We start from the raw sequence: 26,379 nt of genomic DNA, 5'->3' as shown, positions 1-26,379 counted from the left end.
GTCACCACCACAAGCCACATATGTCATATTAGATGAAAAGTGATAGACAAATAAGCCACAGAGTTGATATTAGGGAAATTATTGAAGTATTTTGTCGTGCCTGGAATTCCACTGGAACAAATTACAGTGGACCCCTGCTTTACAATCACCTCCTAATGCGACCAATTATGCAAGTGTATTTATGTAAGTGCGTTTGTACGTGTATGTTTGGGGATCTGAAATGGACTAATCAAATTCACAATATTCCTTATGGGAACAAATTCATTCAGTAATGGCACCTGAACATACTTCTGGAATGAAATAATATCGTAAACCGGGGGTCCACTGTAATTCCATTTCATTTAATTTAAATGAGGAAAACTGACTCTGCAAACGAGCAACTCCAGATGCAAGCAAGGTCACGGAATGGATCAAACTCATAAGTAGAGGTTCCACTCTACTCTGATAATTATACTTATGTGCACCTGCACCTATGTAAACTTACATACTGTACTCTGCTGGCATGCAGGTACACATTAAAATCAGTAAGAGTGTCTTATGTCTCAAGATGCCATATTAAAAATTATGATAATAATACTCAATAATAATCACTGAGGCACATTAAATGTCGTATATGTTAATATGCACATTTTCATTAATCCATCTATGATATTTTTTCAAAATTATATAATAAACATGCTACATAACATATAAACATGACAAATATATCCCACATTAGAATAAATTAACAAATATGAGGTGTGATAGCCAGGTGGCTTGTAGGAGTGACGACAAGAATTGTTTCCTCTAGTCCAACATCAGAGAAAATGTGTACACTACAGTATTACTGGGATAAACTGTAGAAAATTATTCCTTTTGTATGCCTTCACCCAGAGCATTATTTCTTCTAACAATGGTGTTACATGAGAATAGGAGTGTTGCTCTCTATTTATTCTACTGTATCAACGTGGAGACAACTTATACACAATGTAGTGTTTGTATTATGGTATAATACAATGGAAATAAGTCACTCCCAATGGAAACAAATCACTCTTGACTTTTTTGGGTTATCCAAGGTTCTTTACACATATGCTGCTCTGTATGATAATCTATATAACTGTTTGTGTATATCTGAATAAACTAATTTGCTTATGAACCAAAACCAGATGCATTCGCCTGGTTTGTTTACAAAACTCGCATGTGTCCTCTCTCATGTACTCACTCTCACTCCTCTCATTCTCATTCTCCTTCCTCTCTCATTCTCCTTCCTCTCTCATTCTCCTCTCTCTCTCATTCTCCTCTCTCTCTCATTCTCCTCTCTCACTCATTCTCCTCTCTCTCATTCTCCTTCCTCTCTCATTCTCCTCCCTCTCTCATTCTCCTCCCTCTCTCATTCTCCTCCCTCTCTCATTCTCCTCCCTCTCTCATTCTCCTCCCTCTCTCATTCTCCTCCCTCTCTCATTCTCCTCTCTCTCTCTCTCTCGCTCTCTCTTATCTCTCTCTCTCCTATCTCTCTCTCTTATCTCTCTCTCTCTCTCTCCTATCTCTCTCTCTCTCTCTCTCTCCTATCTCTCTCTCTCCTATCTCTCTCTCTATCTCTCTCTCTCTCTCTCCTATCTCTCTCTCTCTCTCTCTCTCTCCTATCTCTCTCTCTCTCTCTCTCCTATCTCTCTCTCTCTCTCTCTCCTATCTCTCTCTCTCTCTCTCCTATCTCTCTCTCTCTATCTCTCTCTCTTATCTCTCTCTCCTATCTCTCTCTCTCTCTCTCTCTCCTATCTCTCTCTCTCTCTCCTATCTCTCTCTCTCTCTCCTATCTCTCTCTCTCTCTCTCTCTCCTATCTCTCTCTCTCTCTCTATCTCTTTCTCTCTCCTATCTCTCTCTCTCTCTCCTATCTCTCTCTCTCTCTCTCCTATCTCTCTCTCTCTCTCCTATCTCTCTCTCCTATCTCTCTCTCTCTCTCTTTTTTTTTTTTTTTTACACAGGGTTTGACAAGGTTAAGGATCCCTAGCTTTATTGACAGCTATTTACAGGTTAAGGATTCCTAACTTTATTGGCAAGCTAAGAGCTGTTACCTACATCAGCTCATTTGAAAGCATTTTTATTGTTATGAGACATACAAGTAGGAAACAGGATGAAGTTGGAGCCATCTGTGGGCCAGCATTTTCATTTGATCAACTGACTTTATCTCGTTGACATCATTATGCTGTACGAATGTGTTCCATACTCTAGTCATCCTGGGTATGTATGATCTCAGATGGAGTGATGTTCTGGAGAAGGGTACAGCCAGAGTGAAGTAGCTGCTTTCTGCCTGTCTTGTGGCATAAAAGCTTGTTTCACGCTGTCCTCGAACTGGATCCAAGTGTGGTATTTTGACAATATTGGCCTTGTACATAGCAGTAAGGCCACCCACATCCCTCCTATGTTGAAGGCTCTGCTGAAATGACAGATCTATCCAGGATGGGTCCAGGCGAGAGACGAAACGTCTTGCTCTGTTCTCTACTCTGTCAAGCAGTCGCAGATGAGAGGGGGGGCAGGCAAACCAAGAAAGTGGAGCATACTCAAGGTGCGAGCGTACTTGTGCCTCGTACAGGATCTTGCAACCCCTACTGTCAAGCAGATGGGAGATACGGCAAAGTGCTGTAAGCTTCCTGGCTGCCTTGTTTGCAAGATTTACAACATGGTTCTTCATGGTTAGTTTGGAGTCAAATTTCACCCCAAGGATATCAACTTCTTCTCCAGGTGCCAACATCCTCCCATTCATCCTTACTACTGCACCAGCATTACCATCATGGTGCCTAGAGACGATCATCATTTGCGTTTTCTCAGGTGCAAATGTTACTTGCCATCTATTTCCCCAAGCTGATATAGCTCTCAGCTGGTGATTGATGTAGCTTAGAGCAGCTGGCATTTCTTCTCTTGGATAAGTGAATGTCAGTGTACAGTCGTCTGCATATGCATGTGATTCTGGGATGAGATGAAGAAGGTCGTTGAAGTAGACATTCCATAACAATGGACCCAGCACGCTTCCTTGTGGAACACTTGCCCCAATAGGATGTCTTGCTGATTCCGTTCCATTGAGAACTACACTTAGAGATCTACCATGAAGGTAGTCACTGAGGAGACATAGCGTAGAGCCTGCAATTCCCAGTGCTTGAAGTTTTGCTAAGAGGCCCTGGTGCCACACCCGGTCGAAAGTGCCAGCAATGTCCAGTGCTACCACACAGCTGACTTTGGATTCATCCAGTGACTGGTGCCACTTAGTGGAGAGGTTTAACAACAGATCAGCAGCAGAGTAACCTTTCCTGAAGCCATATTGACGATCACAAAGTAGTGAGTGGTAGTCAAAAAACTCTGTCATTTGTCTTGAGATTATTGTCTCAAGGATCTTACCAGTGATTGACAGGAGTGACACTGGTCTGTAGTTGCTGATTTCTGCTCTGCTCTTCTTTTTGTGAACAGGGACTACTTTCGCCTCTTTCCATAGAGAGGGCTATTTACATTGTACTAGGCAGTGCTGAAAGATGCGAGTTAGAGGTGCTGCTAGCTGGTCTGCACATCTTCTCAACAATCTTGGGCTCAACTTGTCTGGGCCCACAGCCTTTTCTTGGTCAAGCGATTTAAGTAGGAAATGCACCTCCTCCTGCCTTATTGTCACCACTGACAGTTTTGACACAGTTCTTGCAGCTAGCCAAGGAGGGTCCCTTGCTGGATCAGGAACTTGCATTTTGGTAGCAAAGTGTTCAGCAAAGAGGTCCGCCTTCTCTTGACTACTAGTAGAGGTGGTCCCATCCTGTCGATTTAGAGGTGGAATAAGTTCATCAGGCAGATAACCTTGTCTGTCCTTGACCAGGGACCACCAGGTTTTGGAGCCTACCCTACCTGATGCTAACTTTCTTTTAGTGTCCACCTCCCATTTAGCAATGGCCCACTTTTGAACATCACCCATATGCCTACAGGCTTGCATGTGCAAGTTCCTGTTATAGGTGGTAGGATGTCTCTTATACCTTCGCCATGCTTTGTACTTAGCAGTAGCAGCCTCTCTACAACGAAAGCCAAACCAAGGCTGATCTGTAGGCTTCGTCACATATTGCCGATGAGGAATGTGTTCTTGTTGTAGATTAAGGATGTGTCCAGTGAAGGCTTTCACTTGGTTGTCAACATCCCCTTGGAGAAGAGCATTCCAGTCGGTGGTGGCGAGCTCAGAGCAAAGGGCTGGCCAATTACCTCTTTCCCATAGCCAGGTTGTGCATGTGGACTCCTCACCTCATTCTGTTGGGATCTTAAGTGTCGTAAAAACAGCCTTGTGGTCAGACGATCCAACATAGCCGAGGCGTTGACAAGTGACTATGCCTTCTGTCAGATCACTCACTACTGGGTCAAGGGAGGAGCCAGAGATATGAGTAGGGAAATCAACAAAGTTTCTCATATCAAATACTGCAAGAAGGTCATCAAAGTCCCTCTGTATAAGGTGCTGGTTGAGGTCACCAACAATTATAATATGTTGACAGTTGTGTTGTAGCAGAAGGGAGTCAATATTTTCCATTAGGAAGTTGACAGGGTCTGCATGTTGCCACTGAGGTCTGTACATTGCACATGCTAGTACAGAGGTACTAGTGTTTATACAGAGCTTGAAGAACATCATTTCAAGATGTGTAGGGGTGGCAACATCAATGTGCTGGGCATGAACACTTTTAGAGAAGCACACAGCAACACCTCCTCCTTGCCCTTGCCTGTCTCTTCTCATCCATGAGGTGTAGCCAGCAATTCTTGCAAAATTTTCTGGAGTCCTGTCATCCAAAAATGTTTCAACAACAGCTATCATGTCGGGACGTCGAGTGTTCACAAAACTATGTGTGAGCTCTCCAACATTAGTAATGAAACCTCTAATGTTGGCCAACAGGATGCTGATAGACTGGCTCCTCATGATGAAGTGGTCAGCTTGAGGTGGTGGGTGTGTAGGGAATGTAAGGTGCCTGCCCTTGAGAGAGGTAGGGTACTGAGGCAGCTGCAGGGATGTAGGTCTGTGGTCTTGTATAAGGCGCAATCCCACCTGCTGGGCTGGGATAGGAGTAGCTAAGTGGGTGACGTGTGAGAGTGTTCACCAATTCAGAGATCCTGCTGGTTTGTTCTGAGAACAGGTCTCTAAATAGGTGGCCCTGTCTGTCAAGTTCCTTTTTCTTCCGACACTGGTCCTCCTTATGTCCTTTCTTGTAGCAGTAATTACACCTGGTATCTCGCAGGCAGTTGTTGGCAGTGTGCCCCTTCCGGTGACAGCGAGAGCACAGCCTAGGTGCCTGGGAGGGTGGACTAGGATTTGTTGCACCTCCTGAGTTTTGCAGATTTGTCCTCAGATTCTGCCGCTGGAACTGTGTTAGTGGAGGGTGAGACGGCTGTAGATGTCTTCCTCCTCCACGTCCTCTGCCCCGTCCTCTACCAGTTCTGACAGATGTGTCCCTGCTGTTCGTACTTCTCTCTCTCTCTCTCCTATCTCTCTCTCTCTCTCCTATCTCTCTCTCTCTCTCTCTCCTCTCTCTCTCTCCTATCTCTCTCTCTCTCCTATCTCTCTCTCTCTCCTATCTCTCTCTCTCTCTCCTATCTCTCTCTCTCCTATCTCTCTCTCTCTCTCTCTCTCCTATCTCTCTCTCTCTCTCTCCTATCTCTCTCTCTCTCTCCTATCTCTCTCTCTCTCTCCTATCTCTCTCTCTCTCTCTCTCTCTCCTATCTCTCTCTCCCTCTCTCTCTCTCTCCTATCTCTCTCTCTCTCTCTCTCCTATCTATCTCTCTCTCCTATCTATCTCTCTCTATCTCTCTATCCTCTCTCTGTCTCTCACTCTCTCCTGTCTTACTTCTGTTAAGTTTATTCAAGTATACATAAATACAGTTACATATATTATCATTCATAGCAGCATACGTGTAGAGAACCTAGGATAATCCAAAAAATCGACTGAGTGACTGCTCAAACGTACAGTGGACCCTCGGGTAATGGCAGCATCGGCTAACGCCAAAATTGGATAGCGGCGTGTTCTTGCATCAAAATACTGGCTCGGCTAATGCCCAAGAATTCGGTTAAGGGCATTCGTCCCAAATGTGTCTGCCTGTCTGCCCGGCCTGAGCACCTGAGCTGCCCTGCCTTCAGCTAGTGTGCCATTGTTTACAAGCCAGTCAAGACGATTCCACGTGTACATGCGATACATTTTGTATTATTCCAGTGTTTTTAGTGCTTGTAACTGCTAAATAAGCCACTGTGGGCCAAAAGAAAGCTTCTAGTGCCAACCCTGTGGTAAAAAGGGTGAGAAATACTAGTGAATTAAAGAAAGAGAAAATCGCAAAAGTACGAAAGTGGAGTGTGTGTCTCCGAGTTGGCCAGGTTATATAAAAAAAAACCATTCAACCATCACTACTATCCTGGCCAACAAAAAGGCAATCAAGGAAGCTGTTGTTGCAAAAGGTGCAAGTTATTTTTTTTTTTTTTATTATCACACCGGCCGATTCCCACCAAGGCTGGGTGGCCCGAAAAAGAAAAACTTTCACCATCATTCACTCCATCACTGTCTTGCCAGAAGGGTGCTTTACACTACAGTTTTTGAACTGCAACATTAACACCCCTCCTTCAGAGTGCAGGCACTGTACTTCCCATCTCCAGGACTCAAGTCCGGCCTGCCGGTTTCCCTGAATCCCTTCATAAATGTTACTTTGCTCACACTCCAACAGCACGTCAAGTATTAAAAACCATTTGTCTCCATTCACTCCTATCAAACACGCTCACGCATGCCTGCTGGAAGTCCAAGCCCCTCGCACACAAAACCTCCTTTACCCCCTCCCTCCAACCCTTCCTAGGCCGACCCCTACCCCGCCTTCCTTCCACTACAGACTGATACACTCTTGAAGTCATTCTGTTTCTCTCCATTCTCTCTACATGTCCGAACCACCTCAACAACCCTTCCTCAGCCCTCTGGACAACAGTTTTGGTAATCCCGCACCTCCTCCTAACTTCCAAACTACGAATTCTCTGCATTATATTCACACCACACATTGCCCTCAGACATGACATCTCCACTGCCTCCAGCCTTCTCCTCGCTGCAACATTCATCACCCACACTTCATACCCATATAAGAGCGTTGGTAAAACTATACTCTCATACATTCCCCTCTTTGCCTCCAAGGACAAAGTTCTTTGTCTCCACAGACTCCTAAGTGCACCACTCACTCTTTTTCCCTCATCAATTCTATGATTCACCTCATCTTTCATAGACCCATCCGCTGACACGTCCACTCCCAAATATCTGAATACGTTCACCTCCTCCATACTCTCTCCCTCCAATCTGATATTCAATCTTTCATCACCTAATCTTTTTGTTATCCTCATAACCTTACTCTTTCCTGTATTCACCTTTAATTTTCTTCTTTTGCACACCCTACCAAATTCATCCACCAATCTCTGCAACTTCTCTTCAGAATCTCCCAAGAGCACAGTGTCATCAGCAAAGAGCAGCTGTGACAACTCCCACTTTGTGTGTGATTCTTTATCTTTTAACTCCACGCCTCTTGCCAAGACCCTCGCATTTACTTCTCTTACAACCCCATCTATAAATATATTAAACAACCACGGTGACATCACACATCCTTGTCTAAGGCCTACTTTTACTGGGAAAAAATTTCCCTCTTTCCTACATACTCTAACTTGAGCCTCACTATCCTCGTAAAAACTCTTCACTGCTTTCAGTAACCTACCTCCTACACCATACACTTGCAACATCTGCCACATTGCCCCCCTATCCACCCTGTCATACGCCTTTTCCAAATCCATAAATGCCACATCTAAAATGCCTTATCTAAATACTGTTCACTTATATGTTTCACTGTAAACACCTGGTCCACACACCCCCTACCTTTCCTAAAGCCTCCTTGTTCATCTGCTATCCTATTCTCCGTCTTACTCTTAATTCTTTCAATTATAACTCTACCATACACTTTACCAGGTACACTCAACAGACTTATCCCCCTATAATTTTTGCACTCTCTTTTATCCCCTTTGCCTTTATACAAAGGAACTATGCATGCTCTCTGCCAATCCCTAGGTACCTTACCCTCTTCCATACATTTATTAAATAATTGCACCAACCACTCCAAAACTATATCCCCACCTGCTTTTAACATTTCTATCTTTATCCCATCAATCCCGACTGCCTTACCCCCTTTCATTTTACCTACTGCCTCACGAACTTCCCCCACACTCACAACTGGCTCTTCCTCACTCCTACAAGATGTTATTCCTCCTTGCCCTATACACGAAATCACAGCTTCCCTATCTTCATCAACATTTAACAATTCCTCAAAATATTCCTTCCATCTTCCCAATACCTCTAACTCTCCATTTAATAACTCTCCTCTCCTATTTTTAACTGACAAATCCATTTGTTCTCTAGGCTTTCTTAACTTGTTAATCTCACTCCAAAACTTTTTCTTATTTTCAACAAAATTTGTTGATAACATCTCACCCACTCTCTCATTTGCTCTCTTTTTACATTGCTTCACCACTCTCTTAACTTCTCTCTTTTTCTCCATATACTCTTCCCTCCTTGCATCACTTCTACTTTGTAAAAACTTCTCATATGCTAACTTTTTCTCCCTTACTACTCTCTTTACATCATCATTCCACCAATCGCTCCTCTTCCCTCCTGCACCCACTTTCCTGTAACCACAAACTTCTGCTGAACACTCTAACACTACATTTTTAAACCTACCCCATACCTCTTCGACCCCATTGCCTATGCTCTCATTAGCCCATCTATCCTCCAATAGCTGTTTATATCTTACCCTAACTGCCTCCTCTTTTAGTTTATAAACCTTCACCTCTCTCTTCCCTGATGCTTCTATTCTCCTTGTATCCCATCTACCTTTTACTCTCAGTGTAGCTACAACTAGAAAGTGATCTGATATATCTGTGGCCCCTCTATAAACATGTACATCCTGAAGTCTACTCAACAGTCTTTTATCTACCAATACATAATCCAACAAACTACTGTCATTTCGCCCTACATCATATCGTGTATACTTATTTATCCTCTTTTTCTTAAAATATGTATTACCTATAACTAAACCCCTTTCTATACAAAGTTCAATCAAAGGGCTCCCATTATCATTTACACCTGGCACCCCAAACTTACCTACCACACCCTCTCTAAAAGTTTCTCCTACTTTAGCATTCAAGTCCCCTACCACAATTACTCTCTCACTTGGTTCAAAGGCTCCTATACATTCACTTAACATCTCCCAAAATCTCTCTCTCTCCTCTGCATTCCTCTCTTCTCCAGGTGCATACACGCTTATTATGACCCACTTCTCGCATCCAACCTTTACTTTAATCCACATAATTCTTGAATTTACACATTCATATTCTCTTTTCTCCTTCCATAACTGATCATTTAACATTACTGCTACCCCTTCCTTTGCTCTAACTCTCTCAGATACTCCAGATTTAATCCCATTTATTTCCCCCCACTGAAACTCTCCTACCCCCTTCAGCTTTGTTTCGCTTAGGGCCAGGACATCCAACTTCTTTTCATTCATAACATCAGCAATCATCTGTTTCTTGTCATCCGCACTACATCCACGCACATTTAAGCAACCCAGTTTTATAAAGTTTTTCTTCTTCTCTTTTTTAGTAATTGTATACAGGAGAAGGGGTTACTAGCCCATTGCTCCCGGCATTTTAGTCGCCTCATACGACACGCATGGCTTACGGAGGAAAGATTCTTTTCCACTTCCCCATGGACAATAGAAGAAATAAAAAAGAACAAGAGCTATTTAGAAAAAGGAGAAAAACCTAGATGTATGTATATATATATATGCATGTGCGTGTCTGTGAAGTGTGACCAAAGTGTAAGTAGGAGTAGCAAGATATCCCTGTTATCTTAGCGTGTTTATGAGACAGAAAAAGAAACCAGCAATCCTACCATCATGCAAAACAGTTACAGGTTTTTGTTTCACAGTCATCTGGCAGGACGGTAGTACTTCCCTGGGTGGTTGCTGTCTACCAACCTACTACCTATAAAAGGTGCAAGTATGCTTACAAAACAGAGATCGCAAATACTCGAAGATGTGGAGAGACTGTTGTTGGTGTGGATCAACGAGAAACAATTATCAGGAGAGAGTGTTTCTCAGTCAAAAATATGTGAAAAAGCAAGGCAGTTGCAAGATGATCTAATGAAGAAAATGCCTGAAATTAGTGCTGATGTTAGTGAATTTAAGGCCAGCAAAGGTTGCTTTGAGATTTAAGAATCATAGTAGCATACACAGTGTGATAAGGCATGGAAAGGCTGCCAGTTCTGACAAAAAACTGCTGAAAAATATGTGCAGGACTTTAAGGGGTACATAGAGTCTGAAAAATTAAAATCCCAAGAAGTGTTCAATTGTGACTAAATCAGACCTGTTTTGGAAGAAAATGCCAAACAGGACTTACATTACTCGGGAGATAAAGACACTCCCAGGACACAAGCCTATGAAAGACAGGCTAACTGTCATGTTTTGTAGCAATGCCAGTGGGGATTGCAAAGTGAAGCGTTTACTCGTGTATCACTCTGAAACTCCCGGAGTGTTCAAGAAAAACAATGTTGTCAATACTAAACTATGTGATGTAGAGAGCAAACAGTAAGGCATGGGTCACTAGGGACATTTTCCTTGACTGGTTCTATGAAGTGTCTGGCCCCACTGTGCAAAAATACCTCCTGGAAAATAAACTGTCACAAGTGCCTCCTGGTAATAGACAATGCTCCTGCTCATCCTCACAACTTGCAAGAGCAAATTGTGGGGGAGCTGAGCTTCATTAAAGTGAAGTTTTTGCCTCCTAATACCACTCCTCTCCTCCAGCCCATGGACCAGCAGGTCATTTCAAACTTCAAAACACTGTACACCAAAGCAGTGTTTCAAAAGTGCTTGGAAGTGACCTCAGACACTGAATTGACCCTAAAAGACTTCTGGAAGGATCACTTCAGTATCCTCAGCTGTATAAACCTTATAGGTAAGGCTTGGCAGGGAGTGACTTCCAGGACTTTGAACTCTGCTTGGAGAAAATTGTTGCCACAATGTGTACAAGAGAGGGATTTTGAAGGGTTTGGGGCTAACCCTGAGGAGCCTATGCCAGTTGTGGAATCTATTGTGGCACTGGGGAAGTCCATGAGGTTGGAGGTTAGTGGCGAGGATGTGGAAGAGTTGGTGGAGGACGACAATGAAGAGCTAACCACTACAGAGGTGCAAGAGCTTCAGGTGCAACAGCAACAGAACACACATCAGGAATGTGCTTTAGAGGAGGAGGAAGAGAGACTGAGGAAGTTGCCTTCGTCAAGGATTAAGGACATTTGTGCAAAGTGAGTTGAAGTGCAAACCTTTATGGATGAAAATTATCCTGACACAGCTGCTGCAAGCCGTATTGGCAACATGTACAATGATACTCTTGTGTTCCATTTTAGGGAAATCTTAAAGAGACGCCAGAAACAGAGCTCTCTGGACAGATATTTTGTGCAGCGGGCGTTCAGTGACTCTCAAGTTGGTCCTAGTGGCATTAAAAAACAAAGAAGGGAGGTAACCCCAGAAAAGGACTTGTTATCTGAAGTCTTTATGGATGAGGATTCCCCTTCCAAACAATAGTACACCTCCATCAAATCCCCTCCTCCCGTCTCATCACTCATCAGTACGTCCAGAATAAATGTAATTGTCATTTCAGTATTGTTTATTTGCATGTCTCATTGTTTTCTGTGTAGGGAAATGTATATTTCATGTAAAAAAAATTATTTTGTTTAATACTTTTGGGTATCTGGAACGGACTAACTGGATTTCCATTATCTCTTATGGGGAAAATTAATTCGGCTAACGTCCAAATCGGTTAAAGGCAAGCTCTCTGGAACGGATTAATGCCATTACACGAGAGTCCACTGTAGTATTTGGAAAAACTCGCACATGGATGTGCTTGCAAGTGGAGGTTCCACTGTACTATAAAGTGGAACCTCGGTTTTCGTTTCGTTTGCCTGGTTTTCGTTGAATTCAGTTTTTGATGACTTTTTTCATCAAACTTTTGTCCCAGTTTTTGTTGATCACCTCGGTTTTCGTTGAGTTGACAGTGGTACGCCATATCGAACATGTCCGCCTGCACCCACAAAGCATCCCACGCATTCTAAGTCAGTCTGGCTTTGTTTCTCGCCGAGTGAGCATTACCCTACGTGTTCATCTGAAACATTTCATAATAATTCATTGCTTTTTGTCCTTCTCTATTGAGTGCAACTACTACATAAGCCACCATGGGGCCAAAGAAAGTTCCAAAGTTGCAAAGTTTTGTGGAGAAATATCAATACTACCCTCTACAAAGCTAGAGGGTGGCAGTGATTGTGGTAGAGGGGCGGTAGTGATTGTGGTAGAAATAACCTCTCCTCCCTCTCCCCTCCTCGCTGTCTTCCATACACCAACAAGAGTCTTCAATAAAGGTAAAAGTGATGTTAAATGTTCATTTATCCATTTCATAAGTTCTTTATATTTATTTCTCATTGTTTTCTATATGTAAAACTATGGTTATTCTCTATAAAATGTATTTTTTGTTAATACTTTTGGGTGTCTGGAACGGATTAATTGGATTTACATTATTTCTTTTGGGAAATATTGCTTCAGTCTTCATCGAATTTGGGTCTCGTCAGACGTTCTAAAACAAATTAATGACGAAAACCGAGGTTCCACTGTATGTGTATTTTACTTTTTTAATGTTTAACTGCCTAGTTCTATTGCTGACTTAATATATGTTAGTGTAAGCTTGTTATCTACAATTTATATACATTTCTAAGTGGAAAAAATGGTGTTCCACGTTACGGTGATTTCCGCTTTACGGTGGTAGCCTGGAACCTAACATGCTATATGAGTGGGGCCATACTGTACTGTATATTTAATGTTTCTCATCTTTATCCCCCCTTTCTTACAGTCCTTCCCCATCCTCTAATGTAGGTGCCTCCCCACCCCATGACAGTGAGAAACATGGTTAAACAAATGACAGAGGCTTTTTTTGTTGCAAGTACATACAAGAAAAACATTTTAGCACAGTTTCATTACTTACATAGCTAAGGCCTTCATCTGCTTCATTAAAATCATATACAGTATCATCTTTGTCAGCATCACCCGACTGTTCGACAATCAAAACGTAACTAACTTCACCAGAATTTGTTGATGAAGGAACAATAGTTACTATTTGATTATTGTCTCCTGAAAAAAATAAGCAAAACATAAATTTGTATGACTGTCATTTACCAAAAGAAAATATAATTATACAATGCCTAATATGTACACAGATTTACACACAAATATACAGTATTGATGGAATGAGTGCAGGAAAGTGTTCTCTCTATGTCAGGTCACCTCACTTAGGTGGGAGACATCCAGAGTGTTAAAAATACAGTGCCATGAATATATATATATATATATATATATGTGTGTGTGTGTGTGTGTGTGTGTGTACTCACCTATTTGTGGTTGCAGGGGTTAAGTCACAGCTCCTGGCCCCACCTCTTCGCTGATTGCTACTAGGTCCTCTCTCTCCCTGCCCCATGAGCTCTATCATACCTCGCCTTAAAACTATGTATGGTTCCCGCCTCCACTACGTCACTTTCTAGGCTATTCCACGGCCTGACTACTCTATGACTGAAGAAATACTTCCTAACATCCCTTTGATTCATCTGAGTCTTCAACTTCCAATTGTGACCTCTTGTGTCTGTGTCCCTTCTCTGGAACATCCCGTCTTTGTCCACCTTGTCTATTCCGCGCAGTATTTTATATGTCGTTATCATGTCTCCCGACCCTCCTGTCCTCCAGAGTCGTCAGGCCGATTTCCCTCAACCTTTCTTCGTAGGACAATCCCCGTAGCTCTGGGACTAGTCTTGTTGCAAACCTTTGCACTTTCTCTAATTTCTTGACGTGCTTGACTAGGTGTGGATTCCAAACTGGTGCTGCATACTCCAGTATGGGCCTGACATAAATGGTATACAGAGTCTTAAACGAATCCTTACTGAGGTATCGGAACGCTATCCGTAGGTTTGCCAGGCGCCCGTATGCTGCAGCAGTTATCTGATTGATGTGCGCCTCAGGAGATATGCTCGGTGTTATACTCACCCCCAGGTCTTTTTCCTTGAGTGAGGTTTGCAGTCTTTGGCCATCTAAACTATATTGTGTCTGCGGTCTTCTTAGCCCTTCCCCAATCTTCATGACTTTGCATTTGGCAGGGTTAAATTCAAGGAGCCAGTTGCTGGACCAGGCTTGTAGCCTGTCCAGGTCTCTTTGTAGTCCTGCCTGATCCTCATCCGATTTGATTCTTCTCATTAACTTTGCATCATCTGCAAACAAGGACACTTCTGAGTCTATCCCTTCAGTTATGTCATTCACATATACCAAGAACAGCACAGGTCCTAGGACTGACCCCTGTGGAACCCCGCTTGTCACAGGCGCCCACTCTGACACCTCGTCGCGTACCATGACTCGTTGTTGCCTCCCTGACAGGTATTCTCTGATCCATTGCAGTGCCTTTCCTGTTATGTGTGCCTGATCCTCTAGCTTTTGCAGTAACCTCTTGTGAGGAACTGTGTCGAAGGCCTTCTTGCAGTCCAAAAATATGCAGTCGATCCACCCCTCTCTCTCTTGTCTTACTTCTGTCACCTTGTCATAAAACTCTAGTAGGTTTGTGACACAGGATTTTCCTTCCCTGAAACCGTGCTGGTTGTCAATTATACACTTGTTTCTTTCCAGGTGCCCCACCACTCTCCTCCTGATGATCTTCTCCATGACCTTGCATACTATACACGTTAGTGATACAGGTCTGTAGTTTAGTGCCTCATGTCTGTCTCCCTTTTTAAAAATTGGGACTACATTTGCCATTTTCCATACCTCAGGGAGTTGCCCAGTTTCAAGTGATGTGTTGAAGATCTTTGTTAATGGCTCACACAATATCTCTGCTCCCTCTTTAAGGACCCATGGAGAGATGTTGTCTGGTCCCACCGCCTTTGAGGTGTCAAGTTCGCATAGCAGCTTCTTCACCTTCTCCTTGGTTATATGTACCTCATCCAGCACTTGCGGGTGTGCCCCCCTGTTCTGATTTCCTGGAGTCCTACTGGGTTCCACTGTAAATACCTCTTTAAATCTTGTGTTGAGCTCCTGACATACCTCTTGGTCGTTTCTTGTGAATTCCCCATCACCCTTCCTCAGTCTGATTACCTGGTCCTTGACTGTTGTTTTCCTTCTGTACAACAGCTTCGGGTCAGTCTTTACTTTTGATGCTATGTCATTTTCATATTGTCTCTGAGCCTCCCTTCTTATCTGTGCATATTCGTTTCTGGCTCTTCAGCTGATTTCTTTATTTTCCTGAGTTCTCTGTCTTCTGTACCTTTTCCATTCTCTAGTACACCTAGTTTTTGCCTCCCTACACCTTTGGGTGAACCAAGGACTCGTTCTGTTCTTCCCATTATTTCTGTTTCCCTTGGGAACAAACCTCTCCTCTGCCTCCTTGCATTTTGTTGCTACATAGTCCATCATTTCTTGTACTGGTTTTCCTGTCAGTTCCCTCTCCCACTGAATGTCTTGAAGGAAGTTCCTCATGCCTGAGTAATTCCCCCTTTTGTAGTTTGGTTTTTCCCAGCCTATTCCTGCTACTATCTCCACTTGGAGCTTAACTATGTAGTCGAAGCACAGAACCACATGATCACTAGCTCCCAGAGGCCTTTCATACATGATACCCTCGATGTCCGAACTACTCATGGTGAATACAAGGTCCAGTCTTGCTGGTTCATCCTCTCCTCTCTCTCTGGTAGTGTCTCTAACATGTTGATGCATGAGGTTTTCCAGTACCACATCCATCATCTTGGCTCTCCATGTTTCAGGACCCCCATGGGGCTCCAGGTTTTCCCAGTCAATCTCCTTGTGATTGAAATCACCCATAACTAGTAACTTAGCTCCTCCCATGTGTGCTCTCCTGGCCACCTCGGCTAGTGTGTCGATCATTGCTCTGTTGCTCTCATCATATTCTTCTCTTGGCCTCCTGCAGTTCTGTGGTGGGTTGTACATTACTGCAATTATCACCTTATGTCCCTCAGACTGGATTGTTCCTACTAAGTAGTCCCTTTCGCTCATGCCATCCATTCCTTCCATTTTCTCAAAATCCCACTGGTTTTTAATGAGCAGTGCAACTCCTCCTCCCCCTCTCCTCCCTCTGTCTTTCCTGAGGATTTGGTATCCGGATGGAAAGATTGAATCTGTTATTATTCTGGTGAGTTTTGTTTCTGTGAGTGCTATTATGTCTGGGGATGTTTCTTTGATTCTTTCGTGCCACTCCTCATACTTGTTTGTTATTCCATCTGCATTTGTATACCACACCTTCAACTTCTTTTCTAAGACTGTGGTCTGGGAGGTATATTGGGGTTGGGGAAGTGGGAGACCTGGTAAGGAACTATGGGTTGTTGCTGTAGGGGTGGAGTTTGTAATGTAGTGGGTGGGGGCATTGGATGTGACATGGGTGTTTTGATTTAGAGTGTTTGGTTGTACTGGGGTTGACCTGGTTGGGAGGCTTCTATAGGAAGTTGTGAGGGAGGCTGTATTTGATCTTCCTGGGTCTGAGATCTTCTGTCTGTCTTCTCCATCCCCTCTCTTTCCTCCTTTCGCCTTTGTAACATCTTTCTCAGTTTCTGCCTTTCTTCTTGTGAAATGTCGTGGTCGAGATACACCTTCCTGTATGCCGGCATGTCCCTTAATCGTGCTTTCTCCTGCAGGACCCTGGTCCGAGTCGCTTCTGCCTTGAAGGTCACTTTCACTGGCCGGGTTCTTTTTTTTACAAACCCCCCTATTCTCCGAAAATTTTCCAGCTGGGTCATGCTGTCTTCTCCTATTGCTTTCATGATGCTTTCAATTGCTTTTTTTTCCCCTTGTTTTCTTGCTTCATATGTTTCCCCTTCAGCTTCCTGGAGCCCATACACAAAGACTGACCTCACCCTTTCATTCTCCCACTGCTTATCCCTGTGTATCCCCTCATTTAATTTGGTTTCCTGCACTGCAACTTTCCTTTCTTCAGTTTCACTGGCTAATGTACTTGGGCTCAGTGGCCTGTCATTTTCCCTTCTCGGCTTTCCTTGGGCTCTGTTGTTGTCTGTTAGGGCCTCCACATAAAGCTTAGCTCTTTCATTTACTAGTCTCCTCTGATAGAGCCTCCCCATGCAGTTGTGCCCCTTCTTTCCCTACAGTCCCCTTATTTGTGGCTGAGGTAGCAGTCTCTGTTGTCAATCCCAAAATGTTCTTTAGTTCTTTAGGCTGTTTCAGATTTTTCAGTTCCTCTTCTAAAATCTGTATCCTAGCCTCTGCTGCTTTGATATGCAGCTCCCACTTCCTGCTTTCCATATCTATCCTCTCTTCCATTCTCATGCTAAGTTCTTCTAGTTTCTATTCCCATTCATGATCTCTTTTTATGAGCTCTGCTGCCCAATCTTCCTTTGCAGCTTCCTCCTCCTGTCCCTTGGTTTTTCTTGTTGCTCTCTGACAACCCATTTCTGTTTTATCCTGATTGCCTCAGAGTGGGAAACCTATGTAGTTCTGTATGTTAGGTTAGTAGTGTGTATGTCAGAGTGTGGGGGGGGGGAGGTAGTGGAGGAACTGTGGCTTTGTGGGAGAGGAGTGGGGAGGGGTCGGGAGGGTCTGGGTGAACGGGGGAGGGGAGGGTGAACGAGGGAGGGGAGGGATCAGGGGAAGAAGTGAGTTGTCGGTGGTGAGGGGGGGGGAAGTGTATGTGAGAGTCTGGATATGTGCGTGTGTGTGAGTCTGTGTGTGTGTGTATGTGTGTGTGTGTGTGTGTGTGTGTGTGTGTGTGTGTGTGTGTGTGTGTGTGTGTGTGTGTGTGTGTGTGTGTGTGTGTGTGTGTGTGTGTGTGTGTGTGTGTGTTTGTTTTCACCTATATGTGGTTGCAGGGGTCGAGTCACAGCTCCTAGCCCCACCTCTTCAATGGTCGATACTAATTCACTCTCTCCCTGCTCCATTATATTTGTCATACTTCTTCTTAAAGCTATTTATGGAACTTGCTTCCACTACTTCACTCTCCAGATTATTCCAGTTCCTGACAACTCTAAGACTAAAGAAATAATTCCTAACATCCCTATGACTCATCTGGGTTTTCAGTTTCCAATTGTGTCCCCATGTTTCTGTATCCCATCTCTGGAACATTCGATCCTTGTCCACATTGTCAATGCCTCTTAGTATTTTATATGTTGTTATCATGTCCCCTCTATCCCTCCTATCCTCTAGTGTCATCAGGTTGAGTTCCCTTAACCTCTCCTCATAAGACATACCCCTCAGTTCCGGGACTAATCGTGTTGCAAATTTTTGCACTTTCTCCAATTTCGTGACGTGTTTGACTAAGTGAGGGTTCCATACTGGCGCTGCATATTCCCGTATAGGCCTTATGTACACTGTGAACAATGTCGTGAATGACTCCATACTCAGATGTCTAAACGTCAATCTCAGGTTTGCCAATCTCCCATATGCTGCAGCAGTTATTTGATTGATGTGTGCCTCAGGGGACATGTTCATTATAATGCTTACCCCAAGATCCTTTTCTTTAACTGACGTTTGCAGCTGTTGGTTTCCTAACCTGTACTCCGTCTGTGGTCTTCTGTGTCCTTCCCCAATCTTCATGACCTTACACTTACTGGGGTTAAACTCCAGGAGCCATTTGTCGGACTATACTTGTAGTTTGTCCAGATCAGAGGCAGGGAGACTGGCACATAAGTGCCAATCTCCTTGCCTCTGCTCCAGAATCTTCATGACTACGGTGCTGTTCACACCAACTCCAAGGCTGAGGGACTGATTACCTCATCTTTTATATATAGTTCTACTGTCTTCAAATTATGTCCTAGAATTTGTATTGATAAAGCCACTGGATGGCGAAACGTCTACAATAAAAATACCCAGATGTTGCATGTGTGTCTCAGTTTTCATCTTGTCGGCACTGTATACCATTCTTGTACAACTTGTCAGACACTGCAACATCATGAAATCTTGGTTCAAAAAACATCTACATGACCTTCTTCACAGCTGCTACAACTATTACTACAACTTACCCATCCCTTTGGGTATGACCTACTTCCACTGGGTAATCCCGCCTACCAGTGACTATGCCCTCGTCTGCTACCCGCCCCAATCCACCTGGCATTAGTATATAAGTGCCAGTCTCCTTGCCTCTGTTCCAGAATCTTTATGACTATGGTGCTGTTCACACCAACTCTAAGGCTGAGGGACTGATTACCTCATCTTTTGCATATAGTTCTACTGTCTTCAAATTATGTCCTAGAATTTGTACTGATAAAGCCACTGGATGCCAAAATGTCTACAATAAAGATACCCAGATGTTGCACATCTGTCTCAGTTTTCATCTTGAAGGGGAGTTGTTAAGGTGGTTTGATCATTTAGAGAGAATGGAACAAAGTAGAATGACTTGGAGAGCATATAAATATTTAGTGGAAGAGTAGGGGTCATCCCAGAAAAGGTTGGAGGGAGGGAGTAAAAGAGGTTTTGTGGGCGAGGGGCTTAGACTTCCAGCAAGCATGAGTGAGCGTGTTAGATAGGAATGAATGGAGACAAATGGTTTTTGGGACCTGACGAACTGTTGGGGTGTGAGCAGGGTGATATTTTTTTAAGGGATTCAGGGAAACCGGTTAGCAGGACTCAAGTCCTGGAGAAGGGAAGTACAATGAATGCACTTTAAAGGAGGAGTTTGGGATATTGCCTGCTTGGACTGACATCTAAAGTGATATATATGAGCACCTTCGCCAAGACAGTGAATGACGGTGAAAGTGTTGAAGGATGATGAAAGTTTTTTTTCTTTCTTTTTGGGTCACCCTGCCTCAGTGGGAAACGGCAGACATGTTAAAAAAATACACATACATACATACATCAGATGGGCTGCAGGGATATTTCCCCTGGGCCAGGCCATTGTCTCTGTGGGGAAGGCCTACCTTCCTCCCCTGTCACCTCCATCCCAGTGTTCATGCATATGTGTCTCATACGATTCTCTTCTTGGAGCTAGCTGTGTTTGCGAATTGTTCTGATGTTTTCATTGCCATACCTTGTATCTACCAAGCAGCCATGGCACTTTGTAGGCATACGAGAGATGCTTAAAGTGGCCAGAAAAGGTTTAAGCATTTAAGTCTTGGAGTTACAAAGAAAATTGAGATATTAGACAAGCTTAAGAGTGGTTCACGGGTAGTGGACATAGTGAGAGCTTATGGCTTTAATGAAACGTCAGATCGTACAATTAAAAAGAATGGGGCAAATACACGGGCTTGTGTAATAAATAAGCCAGTATGTTATCTCCTAAAAAGAATGACACTTACATTACAACTACCTGAATAAACTGACTTGATTAAACTTACTTGACTGAACTGACTTGGCTTACTGACTGTGACTTGATTTACTGACTTGACTGAATTCACTTGACTGACTTTACTGAGTGAAATGACTTGACTGGACTGACTTAAAGTTAGACCTTTTCAATGAAGAAGACCCTGACAAATCTAGAAACAGTGCTCTGAAACAAGGTCTAGAGCTACTGTTGATGCCTCACCGTCATGTTGTATAATGTACTTCAGGGTAAAATAGCCCAGAGATCTATTACAGAATATATGCACACTCCAGCACAACCAGTGACTTCAGTACCAGAATCTCTACCATCCACCTCAGCCCAGTTGGGCCACAGCATGACTCTCCACTCTCTTCACAATCATCCACAAACACTAGCACCCACAATTTAAGGTAAGAAATACTATTATTTGTTGAATTTGTAGCCTTAAAGCAACAGAAAATGCATAATACATCATGACAATGAACAACAATTACATAACAATTTTTATTTTTGTAAGATCTGGAGGTCTAAAAAAACTTGTTAGGCACTTTTGGGGGGTCCCAGAAATGTAACCCTATTTTTCCCACAAGTACTTCGGTTTATTTAACAAGAATTTGCCTAACATATTGTTTTCAGTTATGTAATTACCATGTAATATAACAGGTCTATTGTACATATATATATATATCTTTCTTCTTCTTTCAACAAACTGGCCATATCCCACTGAAGTAGGGCCCAAAAAGAGAAACAAAAGTTTCTCTTTTTAACTTCAGTAATGTATACAAGAGAAGGGGTTACTAGCTCCTTGCTCCTGGCATTTCAGTTGCCTCTAATGACACGCATGGCTTACAGAGGGAGTATTCTCTTACACTTCCCCATGAGATAAGAGGAAATAAACAAGAAGAACTAGCAAGAAAATAGAAGAAAACCCAGAGGGGTGCGTATATACATGCTTGTACATGCATGTGTAGTGTGACCTTAGTGTAAGCAGAAGTAGCAAGACGTAACTGAAATCTTGTATGTTTATGAGACAAAAAACAAAGACACCAGCAATCCTACCACCATGTAAAACAATTAAAAGTTCCCATTTTACACTCACTTGGCGAGACAGCAGTACCTCCTTGGGCGGAAGTTGTCTACCAACCTACTACCTAGGTTATATTTATTTATATTTAAAAATTTAAACATACAAGATTTCAGGAACGTCTTGCTAATTCTACTTACACTTAGGTCACACTACACATACATGTACAAGCATATACACCTACCATCCGACTTACGACCTGCTCGACATACGACCACTTGACTTATGACCTGCTCGACATACGACCTGCTCGACATACGACCACTCAACTTACGACCGTGTTTTGTATGTCAAATTTCTGGGAAATAAGCAAGTGTTTGTGTTGTACACAGTGTTTATCCTAAACCTTACAGTATAAAATACAGGTCTCCCTCAACATTTGCGAGGGTTAGGGGATCAAGAGCCTCACGAATGTTGAAAAACCGTGAATGTTTGGTGCCCCCAATATATTGTAGGGGAATATAATACAATACTGCTTCCTTAACTTGTTGAATCATGAACAATCATAAAATACATGAAAACGTCGTAAATTGTACTAAATATATACATGTTATGCTTTAATAACATGTATGTTATTAAATACCACAGACTCCACCACTGCCTCCACCACTTCCCCAACCACTGCGAGTCCCTACTACCCTCCCTCCGACCCCCGCAACTGGCAGCCAGCCCTCCCACCACTCAGTGTGGTGAGTGTTTTGTTTGTTCATTATTTGCTATTAAACTACAGTATAAATAATGTAAACCCATTCATGACTGCATATTGCAATGGCTATTCGGACAGGTATTAGACGGTGACATCATGCGTTTACTCTTGAACACAGCAAAGAATCAAACATTTCTGCTACTGCTAATAATAACAATAATAATAATAATAATAATAATAATAATAATACAATATAATTGAAGGAAATTGTACAAAAATACGAGGGAGTGGTTGACACATCGTCAGTGTGACTTTGTTTATGCTGGAGTGAGCGTTAGTCTCCCTGCTCTTCCAAACATTTCATGATAATTCAGCGGTTGAGGCAGTGGTATTTAATAACATATATGTTATAAATAATAATAGTACATATTATTAATAACATGTATTATTATTATTAATAACATGTATGTTATTAAATACCACTGCCTCAATCGCTTCCTCAACAGCTGCCTCACCCACTGCCTCAATCGCTGCCTCAACAGCTGCCTCACCCACTGCCTCAATCGCTTCCTCAACAGCTGCCTCACCCACTGCCTCAATTGCTGCCTCAACAGCTGCCTCACCCACTGCCTCAATCGCTGCCTCAACAGCTGCCTCACCCACTGCCTCAACAGCTGCCTCGCCCACTGCCTCAATCGCTGCCTCAACAGCTGCCTCACCCACTGCCTCTGCCTCAATCGCTGCCTCAACAGCTGCCTCAACCACTGCCTCAATCGCTGCCTCAACAGCAGCCTCAACAGCTGCCTCGCCCACTGCCTCATTCGCTGCCTCAACCACTGCCTCAATCGCTGCCTCAACAGCTGCCTCAACAGCTGCCTCAACCACTGCCTCTACCACTCCAGTCGCACTCAATCTACAAGCACCAAACACAATGAATTATTGTGAAATGTTTGGAAGAGCAGGGAGACTAATGTTCACTCCAGCATAAACAAAGCCACACTGACGATGTGTCAACCACTCCCTCTTATTTTTGTACAACTTCCTTCTTCAATTATATCATATTTATTATTATTATTATTATTATTACTATTCTTATTATTAGCAGTAGCAGAAATGTTTGATTCTTTGCTGTGTTCAAGAGTAAACACATGATGTCACCGTCTAATACCTGTCCGAATAGCCATTCCAATATGCAGTCATGAATGGGTTTACATTATTTATACAAACAAAACACTCACCACACTATATTTATACTGTAGTTTAATAGCAAATAATGAACAAACAAAACACTCACCACACTGAGTAGTGGGAGCTGGCTGCCAGTTGCGGGGGTCGGTGGAAGGGTAGTAGGGACGGGGGGAAACTTGAATATAATTTGGCGGCTGGGAATTTGGTGGCTGGGAATTTGGCGGTTGGGAATTCGCGAATGTGTGAAGCCCGCGAAAGCTGAAAACGTATGTTGAGGGAGACCTGTATAGTACTAACAGCATAAAAAGTAAAGTAAAAAATGAAATACCAAAATAAAACAATAAAATAAAGTCATTACAAAAATGTGATGTTGACATTCAGTAGTTAGGTTCGACTTACGTCCATTTCGACTTACGACCAGTTGGTCGGAACCAAGCTCGGTCGTAAGGTGGATGGTACCTGTATATACACACCCCTCTGGGTTTTCTTCTATTTTCTTTCCAGTTCTTATTCTTGTTTATTTCCTCTTATCTCCATGGGGAAGTGGAACAGAGTTTTTCCTCCGTAACCCATGCGTGTTGTAAGAGGCGACTAAAATGCCAGGAGCAATTGGCTAGTAACCCCTTCTCCTGTATAAATTAATAAATTTAAAAAGAAAAACTTTTGTTTTTCTTTTTGGGCCACCCTGCCTCGGTGGGATGCGGCACGTGCGTTGAAAGAAAGATTTATAAATTTATAAATTCAATACACAGGCCATCTCTCACTGAGGCAGGGTGACCTAAAAAGGAAAAAAAGGAACTGACATATAGTAACCTAAGCATTTAGGTGCATAATGGACAACTGAAGAGTAGTTTAAAATGATTCTCTGTGGGTTATGTAATCACAACACTCGCTGCCTCCCTCCCTCCCTCCCTCCATTACTAATATTACTGTCACATGGTTATCAAACAGATAGACAAACTGAAGCAAAATAAGTCCCTGGGGTCCGACAAGTTGTTTTCCAGGGTACTTAAGGAATGCAAGATCGAACTTAGTCAGCCATTAATGAGTGTATTTAATGCGTCCATCCTTACTGATGTTATGCCAGAGTTGTGGAAAATGGCTAATGTGATTCCTATATTCAAATCAGGGGATAAGTCCACTCCTTCAAATTACTGTCCAATAAGCCTGACATCTACAGTGGGCAAGTTATTAGAATCAATTATAGCCGACATTATTAGAAGTCAGTGTTAAGAGCATAATTTGATTAATGAATCTCAGCATGGGTTCATGAGAGGTCGTTCCTACCTGACAAATTTACTGACGTTCTTCAATAGAACATTTGAGGCAGTAGACAGTGATAAAGAATATGATATTGTTTATTTGGATTTTAGTTAAGCCTTCAATAGAGTACCTCACAAAAGACTCTTAACCCTTTGAGGGTTTTCGTTGTACTAGTACGTCTTACGCGTAGGGGTTTTTGACGTACTAGTACTCATAAATTCTAGCGGCCTCAAATCTAGTGGGAGAAAGCTGGTAGGCCTTCATATGAAAGAATGGGTCTATGTGGTCAGTGTGCACAGTCTAAAAAAAATCCTGCAGCACACAGTGCATAATGAGAAAAAAAAATCTTTGACCATTTTTTTTTAATAAATCAGCGACTTTGCAGTGTATTTTCGTATGGTATTTATTGTTGTATTCTAGTTTTCTTGGTCTCATTTTATAGAATGGAAGACATATTACAGAAATTGAGATGATTTTGACTGGTTTTACAAAGAAAGGTGCCTTGAAATTGAGCTCAAAGTAGCAGAAATGTTCGATTTTTACCAAACTTCAAAAGTAAACAAATCGTGCCAAGCGTGCAATACACGTCAACTGGTGAGTCTAATATTCTTTCACAAGTGCACCAATAATATTTATACCATTTTTTGCACTAATGCAGTAGTCTGCATAACAGTAAATCTTATATTTTTTGTGAAAATAAAAATTCAAAGTGGAAAGCAAAAGAATATAAGAGGGGCCTTGAGACGTGACTAATGACTAGAGGAAATGTCATTTTAGTGCCAGGAATGTCTTTCTTGTTTATTCTGGACCCTATTCGGAAATTGGCATCTTTTGAAATTTGTGTGAAATTGGCAAAATTGCTAAATTCTGACCACTGTACTGGATAGTTGAATTTCATAAATGAGTGGTTTCTTACACCCATTCGATAGAAAAAATGGAGTTCTAGCGAAATATTCATGTTTTTTGTCGACTAGTACAGTGAAATTGGCCGAAAATGGGGCTCAAAGTGGGCAAAATCGCCGAAGCGTAAACATCGCCGAGACCGCTAACTTTGCGAGAGCATAATTCCGTAAGTTTTCTATCAAATTTCAAACTTTTGGTGTCTTTATGATCGGGAAAAGATTCTCTATCTTTTCATAAGAGAAACTAATTTTTTTTTTTAAAATTTGGCCGAACCTGAGAACGAGTTTCGGAGAGGGCCTGTCGACCCTCAAAGGGTTAAGGAAAGTGGCAGCTCAAGGTAGAGGAGGTAAAGTTCTAGCATGGATAGAGGCATGGTTTACCAACAGAAAGCAGAGAGTTTCCATTAATGGGGTCAAATCTGAATGGGGATTAGTCACCAGTGGCATTCCACAAGGAGCAGTTTTAGGCCCTCTCTTGCTCATAATTTATATTAATGACCTTGATGAAGAGATTACAAGTGACATGAGTAAATTTGCTGATGATACAAAGATAGGCCGTATGATTCATTCTGAGGAGGATAGCAATGAACTCCAGGAGGATTTGGACAAATTAATGTGTTGGTCTGAAAAATGGCAAATGAAGTTCAATGTGGATAAGTGTAAGGTACTAGTCTTTGGTAATGAAAATAACCCTTGAAGCTATAAACTAGGTGAAGTAGAGCTTGATCATACAGAATGTGAAAAGACTTAGGAGTCATGGTAAGCAGATATCTAAAGCCAAGACAGCAGTGCCTAAGTGTGCACAACAAGGCTAACAGATTACGAGGTTTTATTTCAAGAAGTAATAAGAAGTATGAGTAACAGAAGGCCAAAAATTATTTTACAGCTCTATACATCACTAGTGAGGCCTCATTTAGA

General features: G+C 42.5%; 1 protein-coding gene across 6 annotated transcripts in view; it reads right to left on the bottom strand.

Annotated features, from left to right (window-relative positions):
* Positions 1-26,379, bottom strand: part of LOC128688003 (transcriptional repressor CTCF) — a 250,016-nt gene that overhangs the window by 185,286 nt on the left and 38,351 nt on the right. For all 6 annotated transcript variants that reach the window (XM_070083728.1, XM_070083727.1, XM_070083729.1 and 3 more), the window contains exon 5: positions 13,074-13,219. In XM_070083728.1, coding sequence (XP_069939829.1) covers positions 13,074-13,219 — 146 coding nt within the window. The remainder of the gene's footprint in view (positions 1-13,073; positions 13,220-26,379) is intronic.

This window comes from Cherax quadricarinatus, chromosome 10, assembly GCF_038502225.1.
Source record: "Cherax quadricarinatus isolate ZL_2023a chromosome 10, ASM3850222v1, whole genome shotgun sequence".
NCBI lineage: Eukaryota > Metazoa > Arthropoda > Malacostraca > Decapoda > Parastacidae > Cherax > Cherax quadricarinatus.
The sequence above is the reverse complement of the archived record's forward strand: the minus strand, read 5'-3'. Positions and strand labels throughout refer to the sequence as shown.